Consider the following 27,509-nt stretch of genomic DNA (forward strand, 5'->3'; position numbering starts at 1 on the left):
ATCCAGAAATACTTTTGTTTAAAAATTTATTTGCAATAACACATAAAAAAAAAACAACTCCCCCAGCCAACGCGTCTGGGCTGGATACGGCGGCGGCGGCGCTGGCGCTACACGAAGTAGGCGGCCAGGGCCGCCATCTTGTCTTTGGGTTTCTTGGGGTTCCCCCTGCCGCCCGGCCTGCGGCCCCGGCCCCGGCCCCCCTGCCTCCTGGCGCCCCCGGCGCGGTGCATGGGGTGCCTCATGGTGGCGTGCTTGAGCTCCACCAGGTCCTGGAAGACGGGGTCGCAGAAGGCACAGCCGGTGTGCTGGGTCTCGTCCCCGGGCAGGGGGGACCGGGCCTTGTTGAAGTCCACCACGAGCAGGGAGGCCTCGCAGGCCTCACAGCTGTCGGGGGAGACCCGCACCTTGTGGGCGTTCTCGAAGAAGTGCACCACCACGTTGCACCGGTTGCAGGCCATCTTCCACTTGGGGCCCGAGGTGGGGTCGAACACCAGCACCCCGCTCTCGCACTCCACGCACTGGCTGATCCCCAGCGAGCTGAGGGAGTGCTGGCACGAAGGGTGGGTGCACTCGTTGCACCCCATTCCTCCAAAACAAGAAAGGAAGGAGAGAAGTGAACAAAGAGGGGGGGGGGGCTCTCGGCCGCAGCTGAGGGATCCCCAAGAACTCCCTCCCCAAAGCTGAGCCACTCCTGTACAGTGGTGAGGAAACGTTTGTGAACCCCCTGGTATTCCTGCATTTACTGCTGCTAAAATGCGAGTCATAATAATAGATCAACCCAATCTGATGAAACAAATAACACACAAACAACTATACCTCGAGTCTATATCGGACAGACCGAACATTCCCTGTCTCTGCTGGAAAAATAAAGTATGTGAACCTCTAGAATCATGACCTCTAGTTAAAGGGGGGTAACTGGGAGTCGGGAGTTTCAATTAATGAGATGAAATTCAGGTGCGAGTCTGAGGTGCCCAGTAAAAACCCCCACAAAGCTTAGGTACCAACAGAGGCTCCACAGAAGAGATCTGTCAAAATGAAACATTATTATAATATGACAGAGATGAAGACCAGATCACATTTTAGGAAAAAATAATGCAGGAGTAAAGACAATGCCGAAGGGTTCACAAACTTTTTATCACCGCTGTTACAGGAATGCAGCCACATCCGAACCTGGGCTTGTGCTTTTATAGGAACATGAGGGCAGTTACAAAAGAGAAGGAGGTCATTTGGCCCAATGAAGCCCGTCTGCCTGTAGCTAAAGGACCTGAGGATCTCATCTAGCTGCTTCTTAGCAGACGCCAGGATACCGGCTTTGACAACATGGCTGGGGAGCGTGTTGCAGACTCCCACCACCCTTGGCGTAAAGAAGTGCCCCCCCGTTCTCAGTTGTGAATGCTCTTCCACGGTCTTTCCATTTGTGTCCCGTGGCTCATCTTCCACTGTTGCTTCTCAGGCCCACTGGGTCGACTCCGGCAGTGCCTTTGCACATTTTGAAGGCTTGAATCTGGCCCTCCCACAGGTGCTGACTATTAAACCACCTACCCCACTTAAAAATGAATTGAGCGTGCTATTTGAGAAGCCCCGCAGGACCCAGTAATTTCTCAGTTAGATCCAAGTATGTAAAGGTGTGATAAAATACCTGCACAGCACTGCTGCTGTATTAGCAGGATATAAAAATAATAATTGCTTACACTTATATAGCGCTTTTCTGGACACTCCACTCAAAGCGCTTTACAGGTAATGGGGACTCATCTCCACCACCACCAGTGTGCAGCCCCACCTGGATGATGCGAAGGCAGCCACAGTGCGCCAGAACGCTCACCACACACCAGCCATCAGTGGGGAGGAGAGCAGAGTAATGTAGCCAGTTCATAGAGGGGGATTACTAGGAGGCCATGATTGGTAAGGGCCAATGGGAAATTTTTAATGACCACAGAGAGTCGGGACCTCGGTTTTACGTCTCATCCAAAGGACGGCGCCTGTTTACAGTGTAGTGTCCCCGTCACTATTCTGGGGCATTAGGACCCACACAGACCGCAGGGTGAGCGCCCCCTGCTGGCCCCACTAACACCTCTTCCAGCAGCAGCCTTAGTTTTTCCCAGGAGGTCTCCCCTCCAGGTACTGACCAGGCTCACACCTGCTGGGCTTCAGTGGGGCTGCCAGCTGTGAGTTGCAGGGTGATATGGCACTATGTATTCAGCTCACTGTAAAGAGTATGAGATAAACTACCGACAGAGCGCCATGGGGGCATCATGTCCACTCTGCACTTCGTTCTTACCTTTCTTCATGTCCCTGAACGGGGGGTTGCTGTAGCAGTAAGGGCACAGTGGGTAGCTCTTCCCCCGGGACCCCGATGACCACAGCACCAGCTCAAACTCGTCCAGGGGGCAGCGCAGCTCTTTGTACAGTTTGATGGCGCCGTTCTGGGGCAGGCTGTAGGTCTCATCGCAGTGGGAACAGTGCAGACGAGTCGGCTTTGCCTTTAAGAGACGGAGACGAAAACTTGAGAGAGGCCTCAAAAAAAATTTAATGAAGAGTCAAAGCCTTCTTGTGCGATGGACATAAACAATTGTTTTATTAAAAGACTGGAAAACAAGCTTATTTTTAACCAGCTTATCTCAGGTGTGAGCCTGGTCAGTACCTGGATGGGAGACCTCCTGGGAAAAACTAAGGTTGCTGCTGGAAGAGGTGTTAGCGGGGCCAGCAGGGGGCGCTCACCCTGCGGTCCATGTGGGTCCTAATGCCCCAGTATAGTGACGGGGACACTATACTGTAAACAGGCGCCGTCCTTCAGATGAGACGTAAAACCGAGGTCCTGACTCTCTGTGGTCATTAAAAATCCCAGGGTGTTTCTCGAAAACAGTAGGGGTGTAACCCCGGTGTCCTGGCCAAATTTCCCATTGGCCCTTACCAATCATGGCCTCCTAATAATTCCCCTCTATGAATTGGCTTCATTACTCTGCTCTCCTCCCACTGAGAGCTGATGTGTGGGGAGCGTTCTGGCGCACTATGGCTGCCGTCACATCATCCAGGTGGGGCTGCACATTGGTGGTGGTGGAGGGGATCCCCATTACCTGTAAAGCGCTTTGAGTGGAGTGTCCAGAAAAGCGCTATATAAGTGTAAGCAATTATTATTATTATTATTATCTCAGGACACCTGCCACAGCAGAATTTCACAAAGAGAACCCAGATCCAAGAGTCATTCCTCGAAGTGTCCACTAGAGGGAGTGTCAAGACCAGTGGCCAAAGCCGACGTTATACTTTCAATGGCTCCCCAGTCCTGCATGATCTGTAGTGTTCAAGGGCACAGTTACTTCATCTCTAAATCAACTAAAGTAATATATTGGATCTTCTGGTTCTGAAATGTGTCTGTGGTGATGGAAAGTTATCTGACAACTACATTTTATAAATAATGCAAAATCTGCAGTTTGGGGTAAAATGAAAACCTTGAAAATCCCACACAAAGCATTTAACACGACGGGTCTCTGCTCTGAATTAACAACCTTTAAAAAAAAAAACACCCAATGGCTCATAGCTCAGGGTCCTAAATGAATGAATACTCGCAGGTCGTGTTCTGAAATGTACAATGTTAAGAGGTACAACTATAATTCAAAATTCTAAATGTCCAAACTCAGCGTCTAAAAAAGGATTCTATCCCTCAGACCCCCATTAAAATGGTTTCAAAGGATACAATGCAAGTACAAATTGACTGGGCTTTTTCCTCACTATTTTAGCCTTCATTATTCATGCACGCAAGTGGAAATCAGTAGGGTTTTGTAACAGCATTTAGAACGGCATGCAGATCATAGACAGCTGCTTAACAACCCTGCAGTGGACGTCGCAATCCATTAGAATCTTTTCTAAAAACCCACTAACCCAAGGACACTAATGCAATTCAGCGATGCCCACGAACACAGTGAATTTACGTCAGCAGTTTCACTAATCCGTAGTTTTTGAATGGTCGCTGTACGAAAAATAGTCAGAGCCTGCCAAATGGAAATTTACAAAGCTAGGAAAGTAAGTAGGTAGAGGAGTCAGCAAAGTCATTTCATACCACCCAGAGCACTTCCCACTTTTCGAATTGTACTCGCTCGAGTTCAGGAGTGGGGTTCGTGAGTGCCCGGCCTCGAGGATGAGGACACGGAGCGTGACAGTTCAGGGTGACTCACCGGACCTGGAGGATCCCACCGACTCACACAAGGACACGGGCAGAGCAGGAGTCACGTTTGTCTTAATGCCCCACCGGCTCAATAAGGCCAGGGGGAGGCCGTCCAAGCCGAGCTCCTTCCTCTTACACTGCTTACAGTGTTACAATGCACAGCAGCTCTCCACACGTGCTTTGGTCTGTTTCTAAGATGGAGTGAGCAATACTCCATAGGGTTGGTAGTTCTTGCAGTTTAATAATAATAATAATAATAATAATAATAATAATAATAATAATAATAATAATAATTCCTTACACTTATATAGCGTTTTTCTGGACACTCCACTCAACGTGCTTTCCAAGTAATGGGGACTCCCCTCTACCACCACAAAGCAGCCAGAGTGCACCGGTCCGTTCCCCACACACCAGCTCTCAGTGGGGAGGAGAGCAGAGTGATGAAGCCAGTTCAGAGATGGGGGTTATTAGGAGGCCATGATTGGTAAGGGCCAATGGGAAATTTGGCAAAGACGCCAGAGTTACACCCCTACTCTTTTTGAGAAACACCCTGGGATTTTTAATGACCACAGAGAGTCAGGACCTCGGTTTTACGTCTCATCTGAAGGACGGCGCCTGTTTTACAGTTTTACAGCCCAGAGAGAAATTTGGCCGGGACACCAGGGTAACACCCCTACTCTTTTAAAAAAAAATGCCCTGGGAGTTTTAATGACCAAGGAGTCATTAGATCAGTCATTTTATTGGAGTTTTAATGAGTCAGGACCTCGGTTTTATGTCTCATCCGGAGGAAGGCGCCTTTGTACAGTACAATGGCCCCAGGGTGAGCGCCCCCTACTGACCCCACTAACACCTCTTCCAGCAGCAGCCTCAGCTTTCCCAGGAGTCTCCCCTCCAGGTACTGACCAGGCTCACCCTGCTGGGCTTCAGTGGGCTGCCAGCTGGGAGCTGCAGGGTGATCTGGCTGCTGGCCTTATGAGCCGCCATTCTGCACCAGCAGCCTCTACACACCACCATCAGCTGGAGCCCTGGCAAATTCCTTGAACAACTGAACCGAGGGGGGACGTTTTCTGGAGGCCGGACGGACCAGGGCCTGAGGTTTAACCAGGATTTAACCTGGACATAGGGATGTTTTGTTTTAACGACCACAGGTGACCCCAGTCCTCGATTTATCTCCCTGGGAGCGAATCGACGCAGGGAAGCGTTCGGAACTGAATAAAGAGAAATGCTCCAGGCGTCGCTAGCCGCCCGCAGAGCTGAATCTGCGCTCAGTGAGCCACGCCCTGCCGCTGACGCACCTGGATGTACTTCATGAAGCGGTGACACTTCCCACAGCGCGACAGAGGCTTCCCTGTGGCAGCGATGGGGGAGAAGGACACTTCCATAAGCTCGTCCATGCCTGCCGGGAGGAAGAGAGCCGCTTTAGGTGCCTGGGGCGGGACGTCGCGGTCACAAACTCGCTGTGATCAATCGACGCATACAAATCTCACATCCACTCACACACGAGCACCACACGACAGCGCGTTCCACCGCCCAGCATTGTCATTAGCATTAGGAATCGGGGAAGGACAGGACACACTGGCAGCGCTCATCCTTGAAGTTGGCATCGTTCGACAAGGTCTTGGGGAGGACGGGGGTTCGGGGGGTTTGCTGGAGGGGCATGGGAGGGCGGGCTCACCAGCGATGGAGTCCACGAAGTAGTGGAACTTCCTCTTGAAGATGTCCAGCGTGTGCTGCAGGACCTGCTGGAAGTTGGCCTTGCCCTGGGCGATGAGGTTCAGCTGCCTCTCCACGGCGCTGCGGATGGTGGGGAGCACCAGCTCTGCGTCTGCGGCACACAGACACGCCGCGACGTCACCCCCCTTTTTCCCCAGGCGCAATCTGCCCCCTCCCCCCCCCCCCGGCACCCGCCATCTTTCTGAACGGCTTCGGGTTCCGACTCCTAGGTTTCTATCCATCAGACTCCCATGAGGTTTTTTTTTTTCCATGGAAACTCCAAATCTGAATCACGAAACAGAGCTCTAGGAATCTACAGCACCCAGACAGGTGGCATGAAATCCATCAGTGTGTGTGACAGGTAACTGGCATTCACTGCCACTGTAACAGCCTGTGGGCCCTATAGGAAGGAAGTGATGCATTATTTGCTTAAACTTAAATCCTTACTATATAATGAAAGCACAAAGCACAGGCATTATACGCTGCTGCTGCCTGTGAGCTATAACGTCGAACACCTGGTCCATCCATCCAATAGTCACTTAGTCTAGCACAGGGCCACAGTGAGCTGGACCCAAGTGGACACTGACCACAAGGCAGGAGAGGAGCTGGACAGGGCAGCAGTCCATCACAGGGGGGCATACATATATTCTCATGTGAATCCGGGTTAAAATTTAGAGACGCCAATTAACCTGGTTTTTGGACTGTGGGAGGAAACTGGAGAACCTGGCCTGATCTTTCAGAAATAAAGCATGAAGCACCTCTTGCCAGAAGAGCAGCCCAAACCGCGTTGACACAGTGGCCATACTGAGCACCTCTCCACCCAGAGCGCTGGAGTGCAACTTATTCTAAAACCCTAAAACTAACAACACCTGCTTACAGTCTACCAAAACATTTAATTTGGGACATTCCAAAATAAACGTTAAAAACAGGATATTGAATAAAGAGCTAAGATTCTTTTAACAACATTTAATAACGTTCATTGGGAAACCTGGGCCAGCTGGATCGAATTTTTATTCAGGACCCTTCGATTCTCCTGTGCCCATGATGCAGAGCGAGAGGTAGTGAGGATCACAGGCAGCACGGTTACACACACGTGTTAATTCTTTGAGTTTGAGGTTCATTTTTTTATAGGAATCCCTCAATCAAAATGTAAACACTACTGGAAGTCTCTGCTATTTCTGCCATCATGATTTTCTCTCCCATTCATTGTTTCTCAAACCTCAGACAGCAACTTACCTATTTTGTAATATCCGTGCACTAGAACTATTCCCAGATTAGTTGGTTTGAGCCTGCGACCACTCTCCACAGTGACATAATTCCTCTGACAGACATTGTTGATGTGCACAGGGATACTAGCATCAGTGCCTGCAAAAGACACAGGTATAAGTAACAAAAGATGCACACCACAGCTACGAGACTGCATGTTTTATCTGAATGTAAGCGCATGCAGCTGGAAATATGAAAGTCAGCTCCAAGATTATAATCCAGTTGCAGTTTATGACTGCAGTACTTTCTTAACCATCAGTGTCCGTTGGAGTAATAATAATAATAATAATAATAATAATAATAATAATAATAATAATAATAATAATTGCTTACACTTATATAGCGCTTTTCTGGAAACTCCAATTAAAGCACTTTACAGGTAATGGGGACTCTCCTCCACCACCACCAGTGTGCAGCCCCACCTGGATGATGCGCCAGAACGCTCACCACACACCAGCTCTCAGTGGGGAGGAGAGCAGAGTAATGAAGCCAGTTTAGAGATGGTGATTATTAGGAGGCCATGATTGGTAAGGGCCAATGGGAAATTTGGCCAGGACGCCGGGGTTACACCCCTACTCTTTTCGAGAAACGCCCTGGGATTTTTAATGACCACAGAGAGTCAGGACCTCGGATTTACGTCTCATCCGAAGGAAGGCGCCTGTTTACAGTGTAGTGTCCCCATCACTATACTGGGGCATTAAGACCCACATGGACCGCAGGGTTAGCGCCCCCTGCTGGCCCCACTAACACCTCTTCCAGCAGCAACCTTAGTTTTTCCCAGGAGGTCTCACATCCAGGTACTGACCAGACTCACACCTGCTGAGCTTCAGTGGGCTGCCAGTTGTGAGTTGCAGGGTGATATGGCTGCTGACTCAGCACTCAGAGAGGAGAAACGACCGTGTGTGAAATCACTGGGTTTGTAATCTGCATCGGGCAGGAGGCTTGATTTAATCTGGCTTTAACAGAGCATATTTTTTAAAATGTGTTTTTTTAATATATGACCATTTGCTCAACGCAATCTTTTATGCCCGCTGAAAGTGGCCTGATGAGACACAAGAAGAGAGGAAAAAACAAAAGTTTTCCCTGGCCAAGTTTCTGAGTTTCTGAGTTCGCCTCCCACAGGTCCTCTTCCAGCTTTTGTGATTAAGACACTTAAATCAGAGGAAATCCCAGCTGGCGATTAAAAATTCATTTGCAGTTGAGGTCTGACGTGAAGCGAAGTGGCGGATTGTGCCGACCTGCTCCTCAGGCCCGGTCCCCCGCGTGCTCCCGGCCGGCGCTGACGCGGGGGGGACCAGACCACCCTCTCGCCAGGCGCTTGAGTCCCCCCCGGCCCTCACCTATCCCGTGCTTCTCCATGAGCGAGATGAGCTCGGCTTCGGTGAGGTAGTCGGGGGGGCTGGTCTGCTTCTCGAGGAGCTTGATGTCGTCCACGGCGAAGGCGTCCCCCCTCTCGCAGGCCGGCAGGTTCTCCTCCTCGGGGATGCTCTGCCAGGGCATGACCTCGGTGAACCCTGCAAGAGGAGGCGGGGTGGTGAGCTACCTCACACGTGCCACGCCTGCGGACTCACCAGGAGCACGGGGGCGACTGTGTGAGGGCGTGTCATTTCAACATGTCATTTCCCCGGCGGGTCGGCGGCGGCGGCTCTGTGGCTCAGGATCTGTGCCTGTGGCTGGGAGGTTGCTGGTTCAAATCCCACGGCCAGCAGAGGAATCCTACTCTGTTGGGCCCCTGAGCAAGGCCTTTAACCCCAACTGCTCCAGGGGTGCTGCATAAATGGCTGACCCTGTGCTCCGACCCCCTGTCTGTGTCTCATGGAGAGCAAGCTGGGGTCTGTGAAAAGACACATTCCTAATGCAAGAAATTGTATATGGCCAGTAAAGTGATCTTATCCTATAACGCGGTCAGCTGGCTTTCCTATGTCTTTCCTGTGTGAAGGAGGCAGGAGAAAAGTGGGGTTGCTGACACTAACCCACATAATCATAAGGAGATCAACTCAGGCAGAAACCCATCGCAGGACCCTGGAACTGTGTGGCAACAGCACTAACCACAAGCAGCCCTCCTTGACTGATTAAGTCAGGCCTACTGAAACATCACTGAGTTCACTGTCCTGCATGCACACAACTAGGAGGTCATATTTACATATTAAGCAGATTAACAGCTTACCCTGACTGAAACCACAGATAGATAAGAGGAAACATGGATTTGTAAGACAAAACAGCGTGAACCTGCGATACCATCTACTCCAAGCCTAGACAAGAGTTGCATGGCTCGAGAATTTGAAAGATCTTTCACCGGGTCAAACAGACCAAACACACTGCTGACATACAACGGGACAGGAAAAGAAAATTATTTCTTGCAGCCCAAGAAAATGTCAAGAACAGATTCAGTGAAACTGCAACATAAAGGAGAAAAGACAAAAAGCGTTGTATCATTGTGAGTATTTCTAAGTCGGACTGTGAAAGCAGATCTTCATTCAGACTTTAGGAAATGCAGCTGAGTGAAAATACAGAGGAAATTCATGAAATGTATGACTTATTAAAGACTATTGTACAACACAAGAGCCTGCCAGGAAAGTACAGATGTCTTCAAAGACTCTTCCAGGAACTTAAGGTGCAAGTGCAATGTTGTGACTAACATCCTGCAGCATGTTATTCACGTGGGTTAAGTGTGAGTAGGGTGGGAGGAACTCAAGCAGGCCTTACCAGCAGATATCAACGTCTTCCCAGTACAGATGAAAGTCTCTGTGCCGATACTGAAGACAATGGTGGTCTGGAGGTACTTGCAGTCATGACTAACTGTGGCAATGAAGTGCCGGGTGATGTACTCATACAGACGCCAGCCATCGCTTCCTGCGCAAGGAGGAGAAGAGGAGAAAAGAGACTATCAGAAAAAACAAAGACAGCTCCCGGGGCAACTCAGGCAAAAAACATTCTGGCCCGGACTGCTGCCATGCCTGTTTAATTGTAGAAGGAAAGGGTATTTTGAAAACCACAACAAAAATGCCAGCAGCCATATCACTCTGCAACTCACAACTGGAAACCCACTGAAGCTCAGCAGGTGTGAGCCTGGTCAGTACCTGGATAGGAGACCTCCTGGGAAAAACCTAAGGTTGCTGCTGGAAGAGGTGTTAGTGGGGCCAGCAGGAGGCGGTCACCCTGCGGTCCATGTGGGTCCTAATGCCCCAGTATAGTGACGGGGATGCTATACTGTAAACAGGCGTCGTCCTTCGGATGAGACGTAAAACCGAGGTCCTGACTCTCTGTGGTCATTAAAAATCCCAGGGCGTTTCTCGAAAAGAGTAGGGGTGTAACCCCGGCGTCCTGGCCAAATTTCCCATTGGCCCTTACCAATCATGGCCTCCTAATAATCCCCATCTATGAATTGGCTACATTACTCTGCTCTCCTCCCCACTGAGAGCTGGTGTGTGGTGAGCGTTCTGGCGCACTATGGCTGCTGTCACATCATCCAGGTGGGGCTGCACACTGGTGCTGGTGGAGGGGATCCCCATTACCTGTAAAGCGCTTTGAGTGGAGTATCCAGAATAGCGCTATATAAGTGTAAGCAATTATTATTATTATTAAAAATCATGAACCTCTTCAGAGAGGAAAGAAAGTTGTAAGTTATTATGTGTCCAGAGGGAAAATGGAGGAGGCCAGTGAAGTTTGACTTCTTAAAAAAAACAAATGAGTCACTTCATAAATTGGAACAGGTCTAGGGGGATTTCTAAAATCAGACACTGGTTTAAGCGATTAAAGACCCGTACATTTCTAAAAGCTCCTAAAACAAGACATGTGAATAAGAGCACATTTGCACTTGGTGGTAACTTGTGAGTTTTTGATTTTGCATGTCGTATGCCAGCACTAGATCAGAGACTCCCAGAGAGCGGTGGTCTTCGTTTCATGAGAAAGACCATGAGGAAAGGCCCAAACTGATAGGAGACAAGCCACTCTCTCAAGGTGAACAGAAACCACCGCAACAAGACAAAAAGACAGATGCAGCGAAAATGCAAAGTTAGAAAACACACATTTCATTGACATTACACCAAGCAGCTTGAGTGATTGGGTCAAAACAAGGACAGGCCTCATAAAGAAGGAGAAAAAGAAAAGAGATTTGGTCACGTAATGAATACCATGGAGTGTAAATCGCAGAAACTGCTGTTCAACATTTGTCGCCCTCGGAGCAACAGCGAAACTCCAGAGTGGGAAATGTTTGAGGAACAGTGTCAGCAAAGACGGCACTAATTTGACTACCTAGCTCGTTCTCTGAGGCCGACCTCATTGGGGTGATAGGTGGGTGGTCTCCTGCGTCACTCCCTTTCCTGGGATGATTCAACCCCTCCGACAGCAGTGCCCTAACCTGTGACGAAATAAAACTCACGTCAAAACAAAAAAGCAACAAACAGGAAAACTGTCAAATGAATTTTCCAACTACTCAGACCGGTTATTATATCTTGGTAACAAAATAAATTCATTGACATTATGAAAAAATATTAAAAATTCAAACTAAGCACAAAATCGTGGACTTTGTGAAGGCACTGTAAGTTGCCATGACAACGTGATGCGGCCCTTCCTGCTCACTAGTCAATTTAATGACTGATGTACTGTGATTTACGAGTTAGTAAGTACAGGTTGTGCAACAGACATTTCACTGCAGAAATGTGCCAACGTGATCTGCATCCAGAGTTAAAAAATAAGTAGTATTTGTCAGCAAAACTCTCAAAATTGAGACCAATATTTCTATTGGATTAAAAGACATGCATTCACAAGCCAGCTTCTTTACAATATAATAAGGCCACTTCACATCACCTGATTTTTTGTTGCCTCGTTTTTGAACAGAAACTGGAAAGTTTGTCTATTTTGTGATGTAAATTGGAGGCGTAACAAGTAACTGTGCACATTTTACTTTTATTGTGGTTTGAAATGCAGTTGTCAATGCCGATTCTTTCGAACCCCGAAATATAAAAATAGCACCGCAGTTCTCCTTTAACTGTAATAAAGACCCCCCCGTGTAGTTAAGGTTTCTTAAACACCTCCGAACTTTCTGTACTCCTTAGGAAAGCAAACTGTTTCATGATCAATAGAGATTTCTGTTGCTTTTATTATTATAATGAATAATTATCAAAGATTCAAATTCCAAATAATAAAGCCGGCATAAATATATTCCCCAAAGCAGCAATGAAAAGTTGCCTATCGACGAGGAAAAGTCTAACACAGGTCAACCGGAGAAAAGGACACTTCAACTGTAGCAGCATCAGACCAGGGTTCACCACCAGCTGTTCAGAGCTCACCGTGTCTGCCCAGAAGGGGTTATTAGCCTGCTGTCGTAAAGTTCCTTTGAGGTCAAAATTTTCGGGGTAGTGCGTGGTCTCGGTACGGGGGTAGCTGATGTAGCCCTGGGTGTACAGTCGCTCCGCTACCTGCATGGTGTGCTGAGGCCCCATTCCTGTCCAAACACAACAACGGGGAAGGGAGTGAGGGAAGAGAGGGGATGAGACAGAACAACCAGTCAAGCCTGTTAAAGAATGTGCACAAGTGCCACACAATTCCTTCTGCAGTGCTAAACCCGCTGCTGCAACAGAGCTGTTTATCGAAGCCCAAATGCTATTGAGCTCCCTCCAGGACTTGAAAAGACAGTCCGTTGCTTTATGGATTGGACATAATGTAGGGGGCATTACTGGCGTGATTGGACATGACTGTCCATGTCAGCATTCAAAGAAGAGGGCACTGCAGGAGCAGTCCTGAAAGGAAGCCGAGGACAGTCCACTGCGTGACATACCCAGAGCTGAGCTAGCCACTCGGAGCATTTCCACTGTATTCAGAGCCAGGGGTCTTTGCTTGGCCTTCTCCTTTTTGGTCACAGACTCTACCTGGAAGTTGAACACAGGACACCAAGAAAAAATTGCTGTCGCGATCCAGCCGTTATGTGAAGACACCGATACAGACTTTCTCAGGTGGGTGCAATCACTTCTCAATTATCACAGCGGGGCCATGTGAGACACGCTGCACAGCAGTACACTGAAGAGCCTTCACAGTGTTACAATGCACAGCAGCTCTCCACACGTGCTTTGGTCTGTTTCTATGATGGAGTGAGCAATACTCCATAGGGTTGGTAGTTCTTGCAGTTTAATAATAATAATAATAATAATAATAATAATAATAATAATAATAATAATAATAATTGCTTACACTTATATAGCGCTTTTCTGGACACTCCACTCAAAGTGCTTTACAGGTAATGGGGTCTCCCCTCCACCACCACCAGTGTGCAGCCCCACCTGGAGGATGCGACTACAGCCATAGTGCGCCAGTCCGCTCCCCACACACCAGCTCTCAGTGGGGAGGAGAGCAGAGTAATGTAGCCAATTCATAGATGGGGTTTAATAGGAGGCCATGATTGGTAAGGGCCAATGGGGTATTTGGCCAGGACACCGGGGTTACACCCCTACTCTTTTCGAGAAACTCCCTGGGATTTTTAATGACCACAGAGAGTCAGGGCCTCAGTTTTATGTCTCATCCGAAGGACGGTGCATATCCCGCATCACAGTAGGCATTGTGCCTGTGAGAAGGTTCCTGAAGTGGTGACTCCTGACCATGTCCTGACGGGAACCCTTCACTGAAAGAAAGGCTGCAAAGGAGGGGAGGTCATTTAGCTCCTCTTGCCCATTTGATAGCTACAAGCTAATCAATCTGAAGACCTCATCCAGCTGTTTCATGAGAGAAATGACAGAAGTCAGGGTACAGCTTCTACAACCTGGCTCTGCAGCCTGTTCCACACTCCCACCACCCTTGGTGTAAGCAGCATGTGGTAGTATATCGCAGGTTAGATTGCAGACACGTCAATGACTTAGGGGAAAAAAGGACACGTGCAAAAACAACCAGGGAAAATAGGAAAAATGCAGGAGACCAGGTCTTACCCGGGCTTCCCTTGTAGTCTTAATCATGTTAAGAAACATCTGTGCCACCTCCCTATCAAAGACTCGCACCCGGTCCCAGTCCAGTGTGAGGGGACCATCTTTACCCTTAGAGACCTGCCAAAGGAAAGACATGTACAGCTTCAACTTTTGGATGTGAGAAATTCTGGTTAAACGAGAAAGGCAAAGAAAAACCGAGCAATTCAACAGAAAAGCACAATTTGAAAGGATCTGAGGAAACGTTAACGGTTTTCCTCACTCTGATTATGCACAGATATACATCCATGGGGGCACCAGGGTTTAATGAAACCAGAATTCAGAAGTGGGCGCACATTCACACGCTATGCAAAAGAACTGGCTTCTTTGGACACACCACACGCTATTATGTTCATTTTAGAAAGAAAGTCATGTCACTGCGCAGAAATACTTTTTGAAATACAATTTGTATTGAAATACCAATTTCAAAATTGCTTTTCTGAAACTTAGAACTTTAGAGAGTACAGCGCTACTTGGGAATCAGATTCCAGGAAAGGTGTCTTGCTGTGACAAAAATTCTAGAAGGGGAAAGTTGTCAGTTACTTAACATTGTATATGTGGTATTTGTAAATCCTTTCATTGTTAAATAATAAGTTAAAAAAAGGCAAATAACAAAGAGATACTGGAGACATCACTTCCCAACTGCAGTCCTTCACATGTCACACCACACCTCAGGTGTGTGGTTATTAGTCTAAAGGGAAGGCCTTATGTGTCACAACAGTTCCATATCTACACTGTGATGCAGTAAAGCCATTATAAAAGCACAATTAACAGAACTCGGAGGTCTTCTGACACAAGACAGGTGGAGAAGAACGCTGTGTGTGCCAGATCTCAAACAGGGCAGCCTCAGGGCTCTGCACGAACTAAAAGCACCCAAAGGCCAAGCGTGAAGTCCAGGAGGCTTAATTATTTGCCTTTGCCTAATTACAGCCATGTGAGAATTCTAATTTATAAACCCTTTACCAAATAACCAATAACACACTGATCACTTTCAGTGACTACTTACAAGTAACTACAGGCTGCATAGTGGCCTCTAGGGGCAGGCTGGTGAACTGCAGCCCCTTCTTCAACTAGCCACCCGTACTTAATAATAATAATAATAATAATAATAATAATAATGGCTTACACTTATATAGCGCTTTTCTGGACACTCCACTCAAAGCGTTTTACAGGTAATGGGGATCCCCTCCACCAGCACCAGTGTGCAGCCCCACCTGGATGATGCGACGGCAGCCATAGTGCGCCAGAACGCTCCCCACACATCAGCTCTCAGTGGGGAGGAGAGCAGAGTGATGAAGCCAGTTCATAGAGGGGGATTATTAGGAGGCCATGATTGGTAAGGGCCAATGGGAAATTTGGCCAGGACGCCGGGGTAACACCCCTACTCTTTTCGAGAAACGCCCAGGGATTTTTAACGACCACAGAGTCAGGACCTTGGTTTTACATCTCATCCGAAGGACAGCGCCTGTTTACAGTGTAGTGTCCCCATCACTATATTGGGGCATTAGGACCCACATGGACCGCAGGGTGAGCGCCCCCTGCTGGCCCCACTTACACCTCTTCCTCTGCCTTAGCTTTCCCTGGAGGTCTCCCCTCCAGGTACTGACCAGGCTCACACCTGCTGAGCTTCAGTGGGCTGCCAGCTGTGAATTGCAGGGTGACATGGCTGCTGGAACAGTCTGATGAAAATAAAATAAGTGCTGTCTGTACTAACCTTGGCTTGTAGCACCCAGTAGAGCTCTGGCTTAAAAGACTGTATCTTGTCGTGACGCTCCACACAGAAACCAAGGGTGGGGGTTTGGCAGGGGCCAAAGGAGATCAGAGAGGAGTCCAGATTGCCATATTTTCCTTGGAAATATTTAGTCTGAAACCTAAAACCCAAATGTACTGGTAAGGCACACAAAGGCAATTGCAGCACTCAGGAGTGATACTGGGAAAAGCATGCCTAAGTTGATTTCCAACCTGCCAACTGCGCCAGCACCTGGAAGACACACAAGGCTTTCTTCTAGGAAAGAGCATAAACACTTCCTGCAACCTGCATCATTCCTCCCACCCTTGTTACTTGTTACAGCACCTCTGCCTCATGAATGAACTTCTCCACGCCCGCCTAACACTGTGAAGTATGGAAAAACACCTACACCCTGTCACGGTCGCTTACCAACTTTCATACTTGAAGTCTCTCTCCAATTTCCTAATACATGTGGGTACGCGTTTATTTTCTAGAGGCCAAGTCTCGTTTAAAAAAAGATGTGAATCACCACAAGGATTTTCCAGGGAAACTGTTTTAGGATGACAGAACTAAATCTTTGAAACGGGCATGTAAAAGTTTAATAAAGCAGAAGATCTGTAAAGATGCTAAATCCCACTCAATACCCAGCTATGAATGCAATTATGCCCAACGGGGGGACTAATTTAAACCCAACCAACAAAAGGCTTTGGGCTTCAGTCCCCAACAATACATTTCTAAGAGGTACACACAAACTATAACACTTGCTTGCAATGCAGGCCAAACAGGTCTTAGCAAATCATTCCTGAGGGAGGTTCAATTTAAAACGTATTATTTCACCTAAAACCAGAAAAGCGCTGACCCTTTCAGCAGAATAAGACTCCAGCTGTCCCTTCAAGGTCCATCCGATATTCCAGGACCTTGCTTATCCCTGTCACAGAGCTGGTTTAAGGTTCCACAGCCGGGGCTGGGGGTACACCGTTCCGACTTGCCCATCTCATCGAAGGGCAGCGGAGGAGTGGGGGGTACCTCGTGAAAGCACAGCCGATCCTCAAGTCCAGCTCCTGGCGGGCGTCTACGGACAGGGCTTCGTTCCGATTGGGCTCCCCCAGGCGGTTCATAGCGTTCCAGATGTCCGTGTCTGTGATGGAGCTGAACTTGGCCCGGTGCACGGTCTTCTCTCCCCCGTAAGGCTTGTTCATGACCGGCGTGATGGCGTCCAGCACCTGCCCGTAAACAGAACAACGCTCAGCTACAGCGACGGACCCCGAGAACCCCGAGCCCAGCCCCCGACTTCACGATCATCACCCTCAAAGTGCTACGTGCCCGGGAGGGGATTAAAAGCCATTAATTGTGACTGGCTGGGCTGGTAAAACCAGGAGGAGCTGCTCATAGAAAAGAGTGACCAATGTTCGCCAGTCAGACAAACCTGACGCTCTACAAGGCTTAATAAGATCACTTTATTGGCAATTTCTTGCATTAGGAATTTGGATTTCCGAATACCCCAGCTTGCTCTCCATGAGACACACAGACAGGGAGAGAAGCTGGGGGTCAGAGCGCAGGGTCAGCCATTTATACGGGCCCCTGGAGCAGGTGGGGTTAAGGGCCTTGCTCAGGGGCCCACCGGAGTAGGATTCCTCTGCCGGCCGCGGGATTTGAACCAGCAACCTCCCAGCCACAGGCACAGATCCTGAGCCACAGGGCCACCGCTCCACCCCTAATGAATGACTTTGTGAAGGAAAGAGGCAAATTCAAAGGAAAGAACATATGCACTCAATCTGAACTTGTTTAGGTATTGATGCTGAAGATAACTAGCAGGTGGAAAACCTTCTTAGTTTTCATATAGAAAGGGCTACACAGGAAGGCATGAAGAACATCAGTCCTCCAAAGTGGGCAATGGCACCAAAGTGATAAGAATGCCCTGTAAATGATTGTGCAAAGTGCAATAGTGAGGAATGGAAATTAAGACTCGTGCAACGGCGGTGATGCTTATGTCAGTATTTCTTTTTTCTAAAAGCTGCAGGCGCTTACCGAAGTAGCAAGAAAAAAATGTTCCGCAACACAGAGAGCCATGAGAAACGGCCCCAGCTGCTGTGTGATGGGAATATTCTGTCTCCGACTTATTGTCAAGCAGCACTGACTCTGTGCCACTAAGATCCATAACAGCCTTCTCCTGCTATGCCCCCAAGCTCTGGAACTCTCTCCCCAAGGAAATCAGAGTCACCTTCTCTAAACTCCTTCAAATCCAGACTCAAAACCCTCTTCTTTAGAAGAGCCTTTACTGAACTGTTCTATTCTTCACCCCTCTGCTTTTCTTAGTACCACCATCCACGGTCTCCTCTGTATATTGAAATTGTGTTTTATCTTGAGTATTCTTTTTATTTATTGTTGTTGTCATTCTGTAAAGCGCTTTGAGAAGCCACCTTTAAAGGCGCTGTATAAAATAGTTCTTTATTATTATTATTATTGTTATTATTATTATCCAGAACCTGCATGTTAACAGAGCGATCCAGACAGAAGCTTCACCGTATCGCCGGAAACTGAAATCAAGCTCTTAAAAGGGAAACCAGACCCAATCAGCCAGATTGGAGCTCACAAACTGCAAAGAAGTCTGAAAGTAAACTGGGAATGTAAGAACTCAGAATGTACAAACTAGCAACAAAGACCTTTTCAGGTGGTTCATTTTTTTCTGGTTTTGCATTGAAAAGAAATCCATAGAAACACTCTAACCGAAAAATGCAGTTAGATATTTTTGTCACCATGACTTCACTGCCAATTTCCATCTCCTTTGTGTGCAACACCTGCCCGTCACAGGTCCATACCTCAAAACAGATGTTTTCACCTTCCTTGTCACAGTCCAGCCACAGGACAACACTGTCACATCCTTTTGCCTCAACCTAATAAGAAAAACATGAAATCAAGACTGACATTCCATGTGTGAAGAAAGGAGATCTGTCCCCTACTGTCACCAGTTAAGTTCCTGTAACCGCAAAATAAAAATGCAATATTCAAATCTTTAAATATTAAAGATTAATATTTTAAAATACTGGTTCAATTAAATAGTGTCCATTAACTTTATATTCATAAACCTCATCTGACTAAATCTTCCACGTTGACATTAAGAAGAGCCAAAGCTATAACATTGTTACTTTCATGACACATCATTTCAGGTCAAAAATAAAACCAAAGAGAAAGACATACACTAATGAATAATCAATTAATTAAAAGTGATGACTAAGCTGCAGGATCTATTATGGACACAGAGCTCATTCAGTTAATGACCAGCACTGTTCCCTTGTCTGAGATCAGTCCAGTACAGCAAGACTTGGAAAACAATGTATTCTTATCTGGACAGTTACCTGTAAGAACTTGACCATGTTGAGTTTGGGGTTGGCTTCTTTCTTTTCTGTGGGAGCTTTGCTGAAAAGTTCGGCAGGGTCTACCTTATCCCAGTTGTTATATTTCCCTGCGGATTTGTTTTAGAATTTTGTTTAAAAAATTAAGTGATATTTGGAAGATTCAGGAATTCAATTAAATGCAGCACTGACACACTTTTACTCGTGAGCAATAAACCACGTTACAGACTGTGATTCACAAAGGTGGCACAGCAGTAGACGGCTTATAGCACCTTAGATATTTGCAAGTAAAAAAACCCTTATACAGTTTAATAACGGGACAAAAAAATGGGTTGAGGAAAAGGCCGATTTTGTCTGTAGCATTATGACACAATTAAACCTACAAGATCAATTCCTTCATCTATGGAAATATCCATCTTGCATTGTTTGTCACATTTAAAACATTTGGAGTCATCATTTTACTTTCTAGTTTGCAGCCGCACAATTTGGAGCGACCTGCTGTTTTGTTTCGTTTTTGTAAACGATTTGCACACAGGCCCTCCTCCTGGCCTGTCTGTCGTTCTGGGGTACTCGTTATTCAACGTGCTGCGGGCTCCACAGTGAGCGGGAGAGGGAGCATCAGAGCAGGAGTGGCGTGACTCTAGCTCTCCCAACACTGCAGATCCCAGGAGTCACTGCTGAAGGGCCAACTGAGCTCCTGACTGACTCCACCCCAACGCAGCCCCTGCGGGGTTCACCTGAGCGTGAGCGACCAGCGACATCAGGGCTGAGCCACAGTCAAAGGGAGCACCTGAGCAGCCCGTATTCTACACGGCTGGACGTGCAATTGAGAGACCTGCTGCATGTTGCAAAGACAAACCCAACCAGCAAGCTCGAAACGACTACCTATGAAATCCAGGGTCATGACATGACCGCAGACGGAGGTCATCCTGAAGCGGACGGTCTGTCCCATGAAGCCACCCGTGTACTCATGGACTGAGCATGCGCCGTTCAGCCCTTTGCGGCTCGTACAGCTCCCTGCCAGGGGGGGATGAAAAAACTGGGATTACAAGACAAGCACATCTTCCAGGTTCAACGTACTTTAACAGGCTTCTGCTCACCAGTCTGACAAACCAGACGCTCTACAATGCTTAAGGAATGTCTTTGTGAAGGAAAGAGGCAAATTCAAAGGAGAGAACATATGCACTCAGTGTGTGCTCGTTATTGCACTGAAGCTGAAGATACCTAGCAAGTGGCTTTCTTAATTTTGATACATAAAATAGCTACATAGGAAGGCATTAAGAACATCAGCTCCCTAAAGTGGGCAATGGCACCAAAGTGATATGAATGACCTGTAAATGATGGTGCAGAGTGCAATAGTGAGGAATGGAAATTAAGACTCTCGTGCAATGAAGGTGATGCTTATTTCAGTATTTCTATTTTTTAAAAGCTTAAATGAATTGCACCAGTGAAGCAAAAAATAATGCTCTGCAGCACAGAGAGAAACGCACAATGGTCCCAGCTGCCGTGTGACGGGAATATTCTGTCCCTGACGTATTGTCAAGCAGCACTGACTCTTTGCAGCAATAGGCAGGAACCAGTCCTTTCAGCAGACATCAAGGCCGGGTATTCAGTACCCAGGCACTGGAGAACTGTTGGTGTAGTGTCCACCCAGAACAAGGGTGACATAACAGAACCAAGTCCACATAGATCAGCAAGTCTTATTTCTACTACCTGTAAGGTTATGGAGAAGAAAGCTGGAACTAGGCTAGACTATCATCTCTATGTCAACTGGATTCTAAGAACATGGATTTAGAGAGGGCACATCCTGTTTACGCTGGTACAGTTATGTGAACTTGCAACAGCAGTAATCAACACAGCTCATGATAAATTCATTTTCAAAAAGTTCCTCATTTAAAAAAAAAATCATTCTCAAGTTCCTCATTCAAGGAAATGCACACCCTTGGACTGACAAGTGGTTAAGGGATAGAAAACAGATAAAGAATCTCGAAAAGACCAGATCAGTACAAAAGATTAGTCCTCTCATCCTTTAGTGACACAGTGACCCCCACTGCCTCCCAGACCCTTGCAGATATGCGGTGGTTTTGATGAGAGATGGGTCTCGTCTCCAGTCAGCTCCGAACCTCTCCCGTACAGGGATGTATTGCCAGAAACAGGTTAAAATTTCAGGGGCTGAAAAGTGGGTGGACTTACTCACCCCTGCTTGCAGTCACAAAGATTAGAGCCAAGAACCAGGATGTGAAAAATACTCAGTTGACGATTCCGAACCAGATGGGTAGAACAAAAACAATCGGCCATTTTGAACATGAGGCACAAAAAGGTGCTCTCCAAAACTTTTTAATTGCTTCTTTAAGGAAACAGAAGGATGAGATCCTTGATCAATCAGCTACTAAAAACCCTAGATGGGCCAAGCAGCCCCTCTAATATGTAACCTTTCTTATGTTCTTTAATGTCGCATTAAAGGGGGGTGAAACTGCTTCTCTTTGTGTTCCTCGGTGGATATGACTTCATGTTACAGCAGCTTGACTAAAGAGTGACTAAACTCACCTCTCAGTATTGAAAGTGTCCACGCCCAAAAGTGGGAAGCAGCACTTATTACCAAAAGTTTGGGGGGATTTAGTCATGAAGTTCATCCACGCTGCCCCTGACACAATGCTTGCCTCTGGGCTATCCAGGAGCAATCTACCGAAACAGATGTTTAACGCTCTCCTGCTGTTCTCATTCATCAGCCACAAAGTTATTTGACGGTCCACTGAAATAATGATGAAACATCATTCCTATGTAAGGTTGTGATTAAGGCCACTTAGAAATTCGGAGACTGAAAAAGACAAATGAATACTTGGAAAAAGCACTGGTGATTAGAATGGAGAAGTGAAATTTTTTTTAAAGCTCAATAGAAAAGATTTTAACCTTCAGACAACATGCAGAATAGGCTGACCGTGTACTCTTTCCAGAGCATGTGGCAGAAGCCGTTTTTTACTATACAAGCTCCATGGATGCCAAAGATATTCTGAAGGATGATAGGACTGTGACCCCGTTTCTTCACCCTGCTGCTCTCACTGGGACTGAAGAATTTCCTAAAGTATCCATCCTTTAACCCCAGGACAGCACACGATAAGCAGCTCTGAACACATGCAGCTGCCCGTTATCCTGGGCTGCCCTTCGCTGCTGTTAGACCATTCATGACTTGTTAATGAAATACTGCTATAAGAGAGACTGTCATGTACAAAAGAGGTTTCTTGGTTCACCAGGAAGTAATTTCTATAAGGTTGCAAATGTCAATAAAAAGAGCAAAGACTCTAGGACTTAAGGACTAAAACAGTCGGGAATACTCTACTATACTTTTATTTGTTTTCAGTATTATCGATGAACAGCAAGCTTCAGACAGTTCAAGAGGCTAAGTCTTCAAAAGAGATTCATATCCTGCCTGCTGAAGACTGATGAGGCTACAGGCCTGCTTGGTCTCTTCTTCTTAATCTATCTTCAGAATTATGCTGCAACTCTTCATCATGGGGAAAGATTATCAATCAGTTAAAGAATAAATTCAAAAAGAGACTGAACACTTCATCTAGATAAGACCTATTATTTTAAACATAATGCAAAAAGTTGGCAGTGCACTTTGCACAATTTGTGCTTGGACTACATGGATAACGATTTTGACTCATCTTTCAAGAGCAATGCACTTGGAAAATCAGAGGCATTCACATGGGCTATTTCTGCTTTATTAGTGGCTATAATTTTTGCAAACAGTTCTATACCTAAGAGACTTCTGACATGACGTGGCTTACTAACGGCTTCCCAAGGCTACCAGCATTAATAAAACTCTTTATTGTGAAGAGCTACTGAGGTCCTCCAGTGACGTTCTTTCAGCCTCTCCATTAGCTGTTTCATTCAGCTTTTCACACATAAATAGGGCAGCTCCAACGATGGAGACAGTAAGCTTCAAAAAGGGCAAATCCCTCACAAGTCCCATCTCAGTGGATCCAGAATCATCGTGGCAAACAAAATGTTTCACAAAAAGGTAAGGATATTTTTGCTTTGCTTTGAAGGCGGTAGGATTGCTAACCAAAAGAGTTTAGGCTGCAAATGCTCCTGGCCGATCTATCTGTTAACATTTTATAACAGTGTTAATCTTATGGTTGTCAATTTATGAGCAAAAAAATGTAATGATTTTTTAATTCTGCATTTCAGACTGGAGCAAAGCCTTCTCCTCTCTTTTTATGAATGACTGTTTTGAAAGATTCATGCTATGTTCTCATCAGCAAATGCAAAACCACATAATGGAGAAACTGTGCGATTGGGATTTCTGATACCTGTATGTCCTGCTTCTCTGGCAAAAGAACATAAACCTCCAAACAACTTGCATATTGGTGGCTAAAAAGACTTACCTAACACTCTGTATGTCAAAAAAGAAAAGTAATTAGGCTATACCTCACCGTTACCTGTAAATATAGGAATATTTACCTTCTTTGAAGAGCAATTTCAATGTATAGTAAAACACTATGAAAAGCAATGTTTTCTTTATAATTCAAATGAGCAAAACTCCAATACTGTTCAGACTCCAATGTTTTACTTTAAATTATTTTTCGTTAATCCTGCACACCCTAGGGTAGCACAAACATATATATTTTTATAGTCCAATGCATTGCAACACGCATTCTAGAAGCAGCCATCTTATGGCTACTAGGAGTAAGATGCTTCTAAGCACACTGCTTTTCTTCCAGTTCCTCCAAGCCTGCTGTCTCGCCATGCTGATTTTAAGTCCCAGCGGCAGCAGCAATCCAGTGAGGTGCGAGGAAAATACACAGAATCAGTCCTCTGTGCTCTGCTCAGGCATTCTAGACCAGTTTGATTTCCAGATCATCGACATGCCCGACAGGCTCTATGAGCGGAGTGTGGCACCCTGGAACTATGTGTAAGTACACCTCATGTTTTTCAGCTATGATTCCTCATGTTTCAACTTGACATCAGTGTATTGCTAGCTAGATTTACCATCGAAACCATGTCTAATCACAGCAACGGCTTAAGGATCATTTAACTGTTTTAATGTTTTGTACAGAATGTAATATTTTAGTGAAATCATGCATGACATCGGGTATAAAACTGATGGATAACAGCACAAACTTCCATTTAGTGAAGCTCTATCCTGCAGAATGCAATGTGGTAGTTAAACATACATGGAAAATATTGATGACCTGACTTGGAAAGATCAAAGTTGCACAAAATGACTTCCCTCAATACTTGTCAGAAAGTTTTTTTATATCTGTACAGACAAGACGTTTGTGTTGTTAACAATAACTGAAGTCTTGAGACAAGCCCTCAGAAATCTCATTTAGCAAGCGACACACACGTCAGTCAGCTGATGGGTGTAGTTGTGTTGGACCTATATACTAACACTGCTGGAGGGATTTGGATCAATAGGAACTGCTGCTGTACTCTAAAGCAAGGTGCTTCACGCAGGCAGTTCCAGTAAAAACACACAGCTGTGTACAAAAGTTCATTTGGAAGCCAGGCACATCAGAGAGTCTTAACTTATGAAGCGTCATTGTCGATACAGTTACTGCATTCTCTCCTTTCAACTTCCAGGCCTTTGGCAGTTCATCAACAATTTTGTTAAAATCACAGCACTTCTGAAGTTTTCCCTGTGGCAAAACCCAGACCTTGGGGTTGCAGATTTCTGTTCTGGTGCATCTGTGTACCACGAGCAAACTGATGGCGAGCACTGTTCATTTTATTTTGCAGGGTGAAGATGGACGTGAACCGGATACCCCAGGTTATCCACGAAGCCCACTGCACTTCCAGTCACAACTGTGAGAAAGTGAAGGACAGCGCCTCCAGTTTAGAAAGCATCCCCCTTTCCATCACAATCCCTGTGCTTAAGAAAAAAGACAAGTGTGCCAGCTATTCAGTGGAGCAGGAAACGATTAGGATAGCCTGTATATGTGCCACAGCCAGACAGCAGTAAGCTTGACTAATACGAGCCTAACTAAGAATAAAAAGATACTTTAAAAAGTTAAAAAAATGCACTTTACCAATGTTCACAAAGCTTGCACAACTTAGAATGTTAATATGTGGACATTATATGTTTTGATGCTGGAAACTGATTGCCTCTTGAAGGCAAAGCAAAAGGAAGGAAAAAAAGTGGTTAATGTTTCCATTCTACTTTATCAATCCATACAGAACCAATACACTCCACGGACCACAAGCAAAATGGTACATGTTGAATACAACTTAATGCGCTTAACACTTTTAGAATGAAAGAAGAATACATGAATACACACCTATATTTAGCTGAGGTATCCAGGTATATTTAAGGTGAGTTACGTAAAATTCTGGCTGTCGAAGCTCAAAAGAAAGAGGGAGAGGTGCTGTCTCTTATTCCTTTACAGAGTCACAACAGCTTTTCATTTTTTTCCTTAGAGTTGCAAAGTCAGAATGGGCTAAATCTATTTGGTTTCGGACAGCACCTTCGGAGTTTAGCCTACTCTGAAAGTCCAGAAATTGTCCGTGGATAAGATCTCCTGTAAAGGTGAAATAGCAGTGACAAAGGGTAGATATGCATTCGAGACATCTAGCAATAATCCAGAAAAGTGATGGCAGTTGCCATTTAAACACGAATGCCAGAACAAACAGTGAATATGTCAGAAAATGTAAGCTAAGTCATGTTTTCAACATGTTACTATCTTTTCTAATGGTTTTGCTTAATGTTGCCTTCAATGTTGGATCCTAAAATAAAATGAATAACATTAACTGTGTATGTGTGTCCTGACTGATCATTTAAAATACACTGGCTGCTTTTGTGAGACTTACAATTCATATATTTTATCCGGGACCATCAAAACTAAGCCAAACCACAGCTATAAAACGCAGGATAAATGAACAAACCAAACACATCATATAGCTAAAACTGTAAACTACATCTCGAATGTATGCATATAAAGGAAATAGAACAACTCCATCAAGATTTAAAGTAGGAGTCCCAAACCAGTTCCGAAAAGAGGGTTCAGTCTCTTCTCCTTTTCATTAAACCTGGGCTCTCAACTACATAGTGTATGTAACTTCAGGACAGTAATACTCCTAGCCAGGGCGGGACTCAGAGGGGACTGCAAATGATGTGAATCCCTTGAGTAACCAATTGTTAAAAGACTTCAAGAGGCATCCTATACATGACTCAAAAATCATTTAGATTGTTTTATTAACCGCTCAGGTCTAAACAAAACCCAGGAGACACTAGTCCATACGTGCACAGCTCTGGCCCTTGAGAGAGAGGGGCTAGCAGGTTTTCTAAGGCTCTTTACATTCTCAACACAATGAGGACCTCAGATAAATGTGACACTGGTCTATGTAAGCGAACATTGAGCTTGATGATATCACATATGCCAAGGGAGAAAGAAACAGTACAGACACTGTGCTCCTCCTCAGAGGTATTGACCCACCTTTTGAAAGGATCTTCGCTATAGACTGAGCCAAAGAGGGCTTCTCAGCTACCATCAAGACAGTCTTCATTTCGGGATTGCAGATGGAGAGTCGCAGGTTCGACTTCGTACGCAGACAATCGGATAACTCTTGGAGGCCAGTTATTACTCACTGCGACTGAAGAAAAAACGATCTCACATCAGCTAACAGTGTCTGCTGCTACTGTAAGAACGACATACTTGAAACTTGAAACTTATTAAGAAGACGTTTCATAATAGGCCGAGGCGGACCTGAACACAGTTATAATTGAACACCCTACAAATCAACATTCAAAAAACAAATCACAAGTTGATTCCTACGGCTAATTTTGATCAGTATTGAATATTGTATTATTAGTATGATTTTATGAATACTCTGGTGTAATCTGACTTACACAGATGATAATATAATTAATAAAAGCCTAAATTTAGACTGAAAGCAGATTAACAACGTCAAACGTCCTATGGTATACATAATAAAAAACTGCGCTATTCTAACTTAAATTTTCGCTTCAGAATCTTCACTTTCTAAATTAGTTCCTTCACAGCTGAAAATTAAATTTTACCAATAAATAAGGTAATCGAGATAATTCTAGTGACGCTCAAAGCCACTACAGTAGTTAGAATTATACAGTAATAGTACAAACAAAACCTTACAGAAGAGAGCAGGAGTCGGGTTATGAAGATACTGGAAGACGCCATGACACCCACGACTTGGCTGATACACTTCCGGGTCACGACGAGTTCAGCTCCTTGATTTTACAGTAAAATATCAAATATAATCCAATTCGATTCTTTTAGTTTTTTGCGTGGTGTGGGTATTTTGAAATGATCAGCAGATTCTCTGACAGCAAGTTCCTTTTCCCCTCAGCAATTGTTACCAAC

At 45.7% G+C, this 27,509-nt stretch overlaps 1 protein-coding gene across 1 annotated transcript; it reads right to left on the reverse strand.

The window, feature by feature from the left end:
• Positions 1 to 9: 9 nt before the first annotated feature.
• Positions 10 to 27,357, reverse strand: top3b (DNA topoisomerase III beta). The gene is made up of 18 exons (XM_069182125.1): positions 27,282 to 27,357; positions 26,607 to 26,763; positions 20,056 to 20,187; positions 19,174 to 19,280; positions 18,637 to 18,711; positions 16,844 to 17,040; positions 15,803 to 15,959; positions 14,056 to 14,169; positions 12,918 to 13,008; positions 12,430 to 12,584; positions 11,393 to 11,498; positions 9,845 to 9,991; positions 8,479 to 8,652; positions 7,109 to 7,237; positions 5,835 to 5,984; positions 5,455 to 5,555; positions 2,279 to 2,480; positions 10 to 586 (listed from the first exon to the last, which is right to left on the reverse strand). The coding sequence occupies exons 2-18, from the start codon at positions 26,674 to 26,676 to the stop codon at positions 108 to 110; spliced, it is 2,586 nt and encodes an 861-aa protein (XP_069038226.1). The 5' UTR covers positions 26,677 to 26,763; positions 27,282 to 27,357; the 3' UTR covers positions 10 to 107.
• Positions 27,358 to 27,509: the final 152 nt, after the last annotated feature.

Source organism: Lepisosteus oculatus, chromosome 22, assembly GCF_040954835.1.
Source record: "Lepisosteus oculatus isolate fLepOcu1 chromosome 22, fLepOcu1.hap2, whole genome shotgun sequence".
Taxonomy (NCBI): domain Eukaryota; kingdom Metazoa; phylum Chordata; class Actinopteri; order Semionotiformes; family Lepisosteidae; genus Lepisosteus; species Lepisosteus oculatus.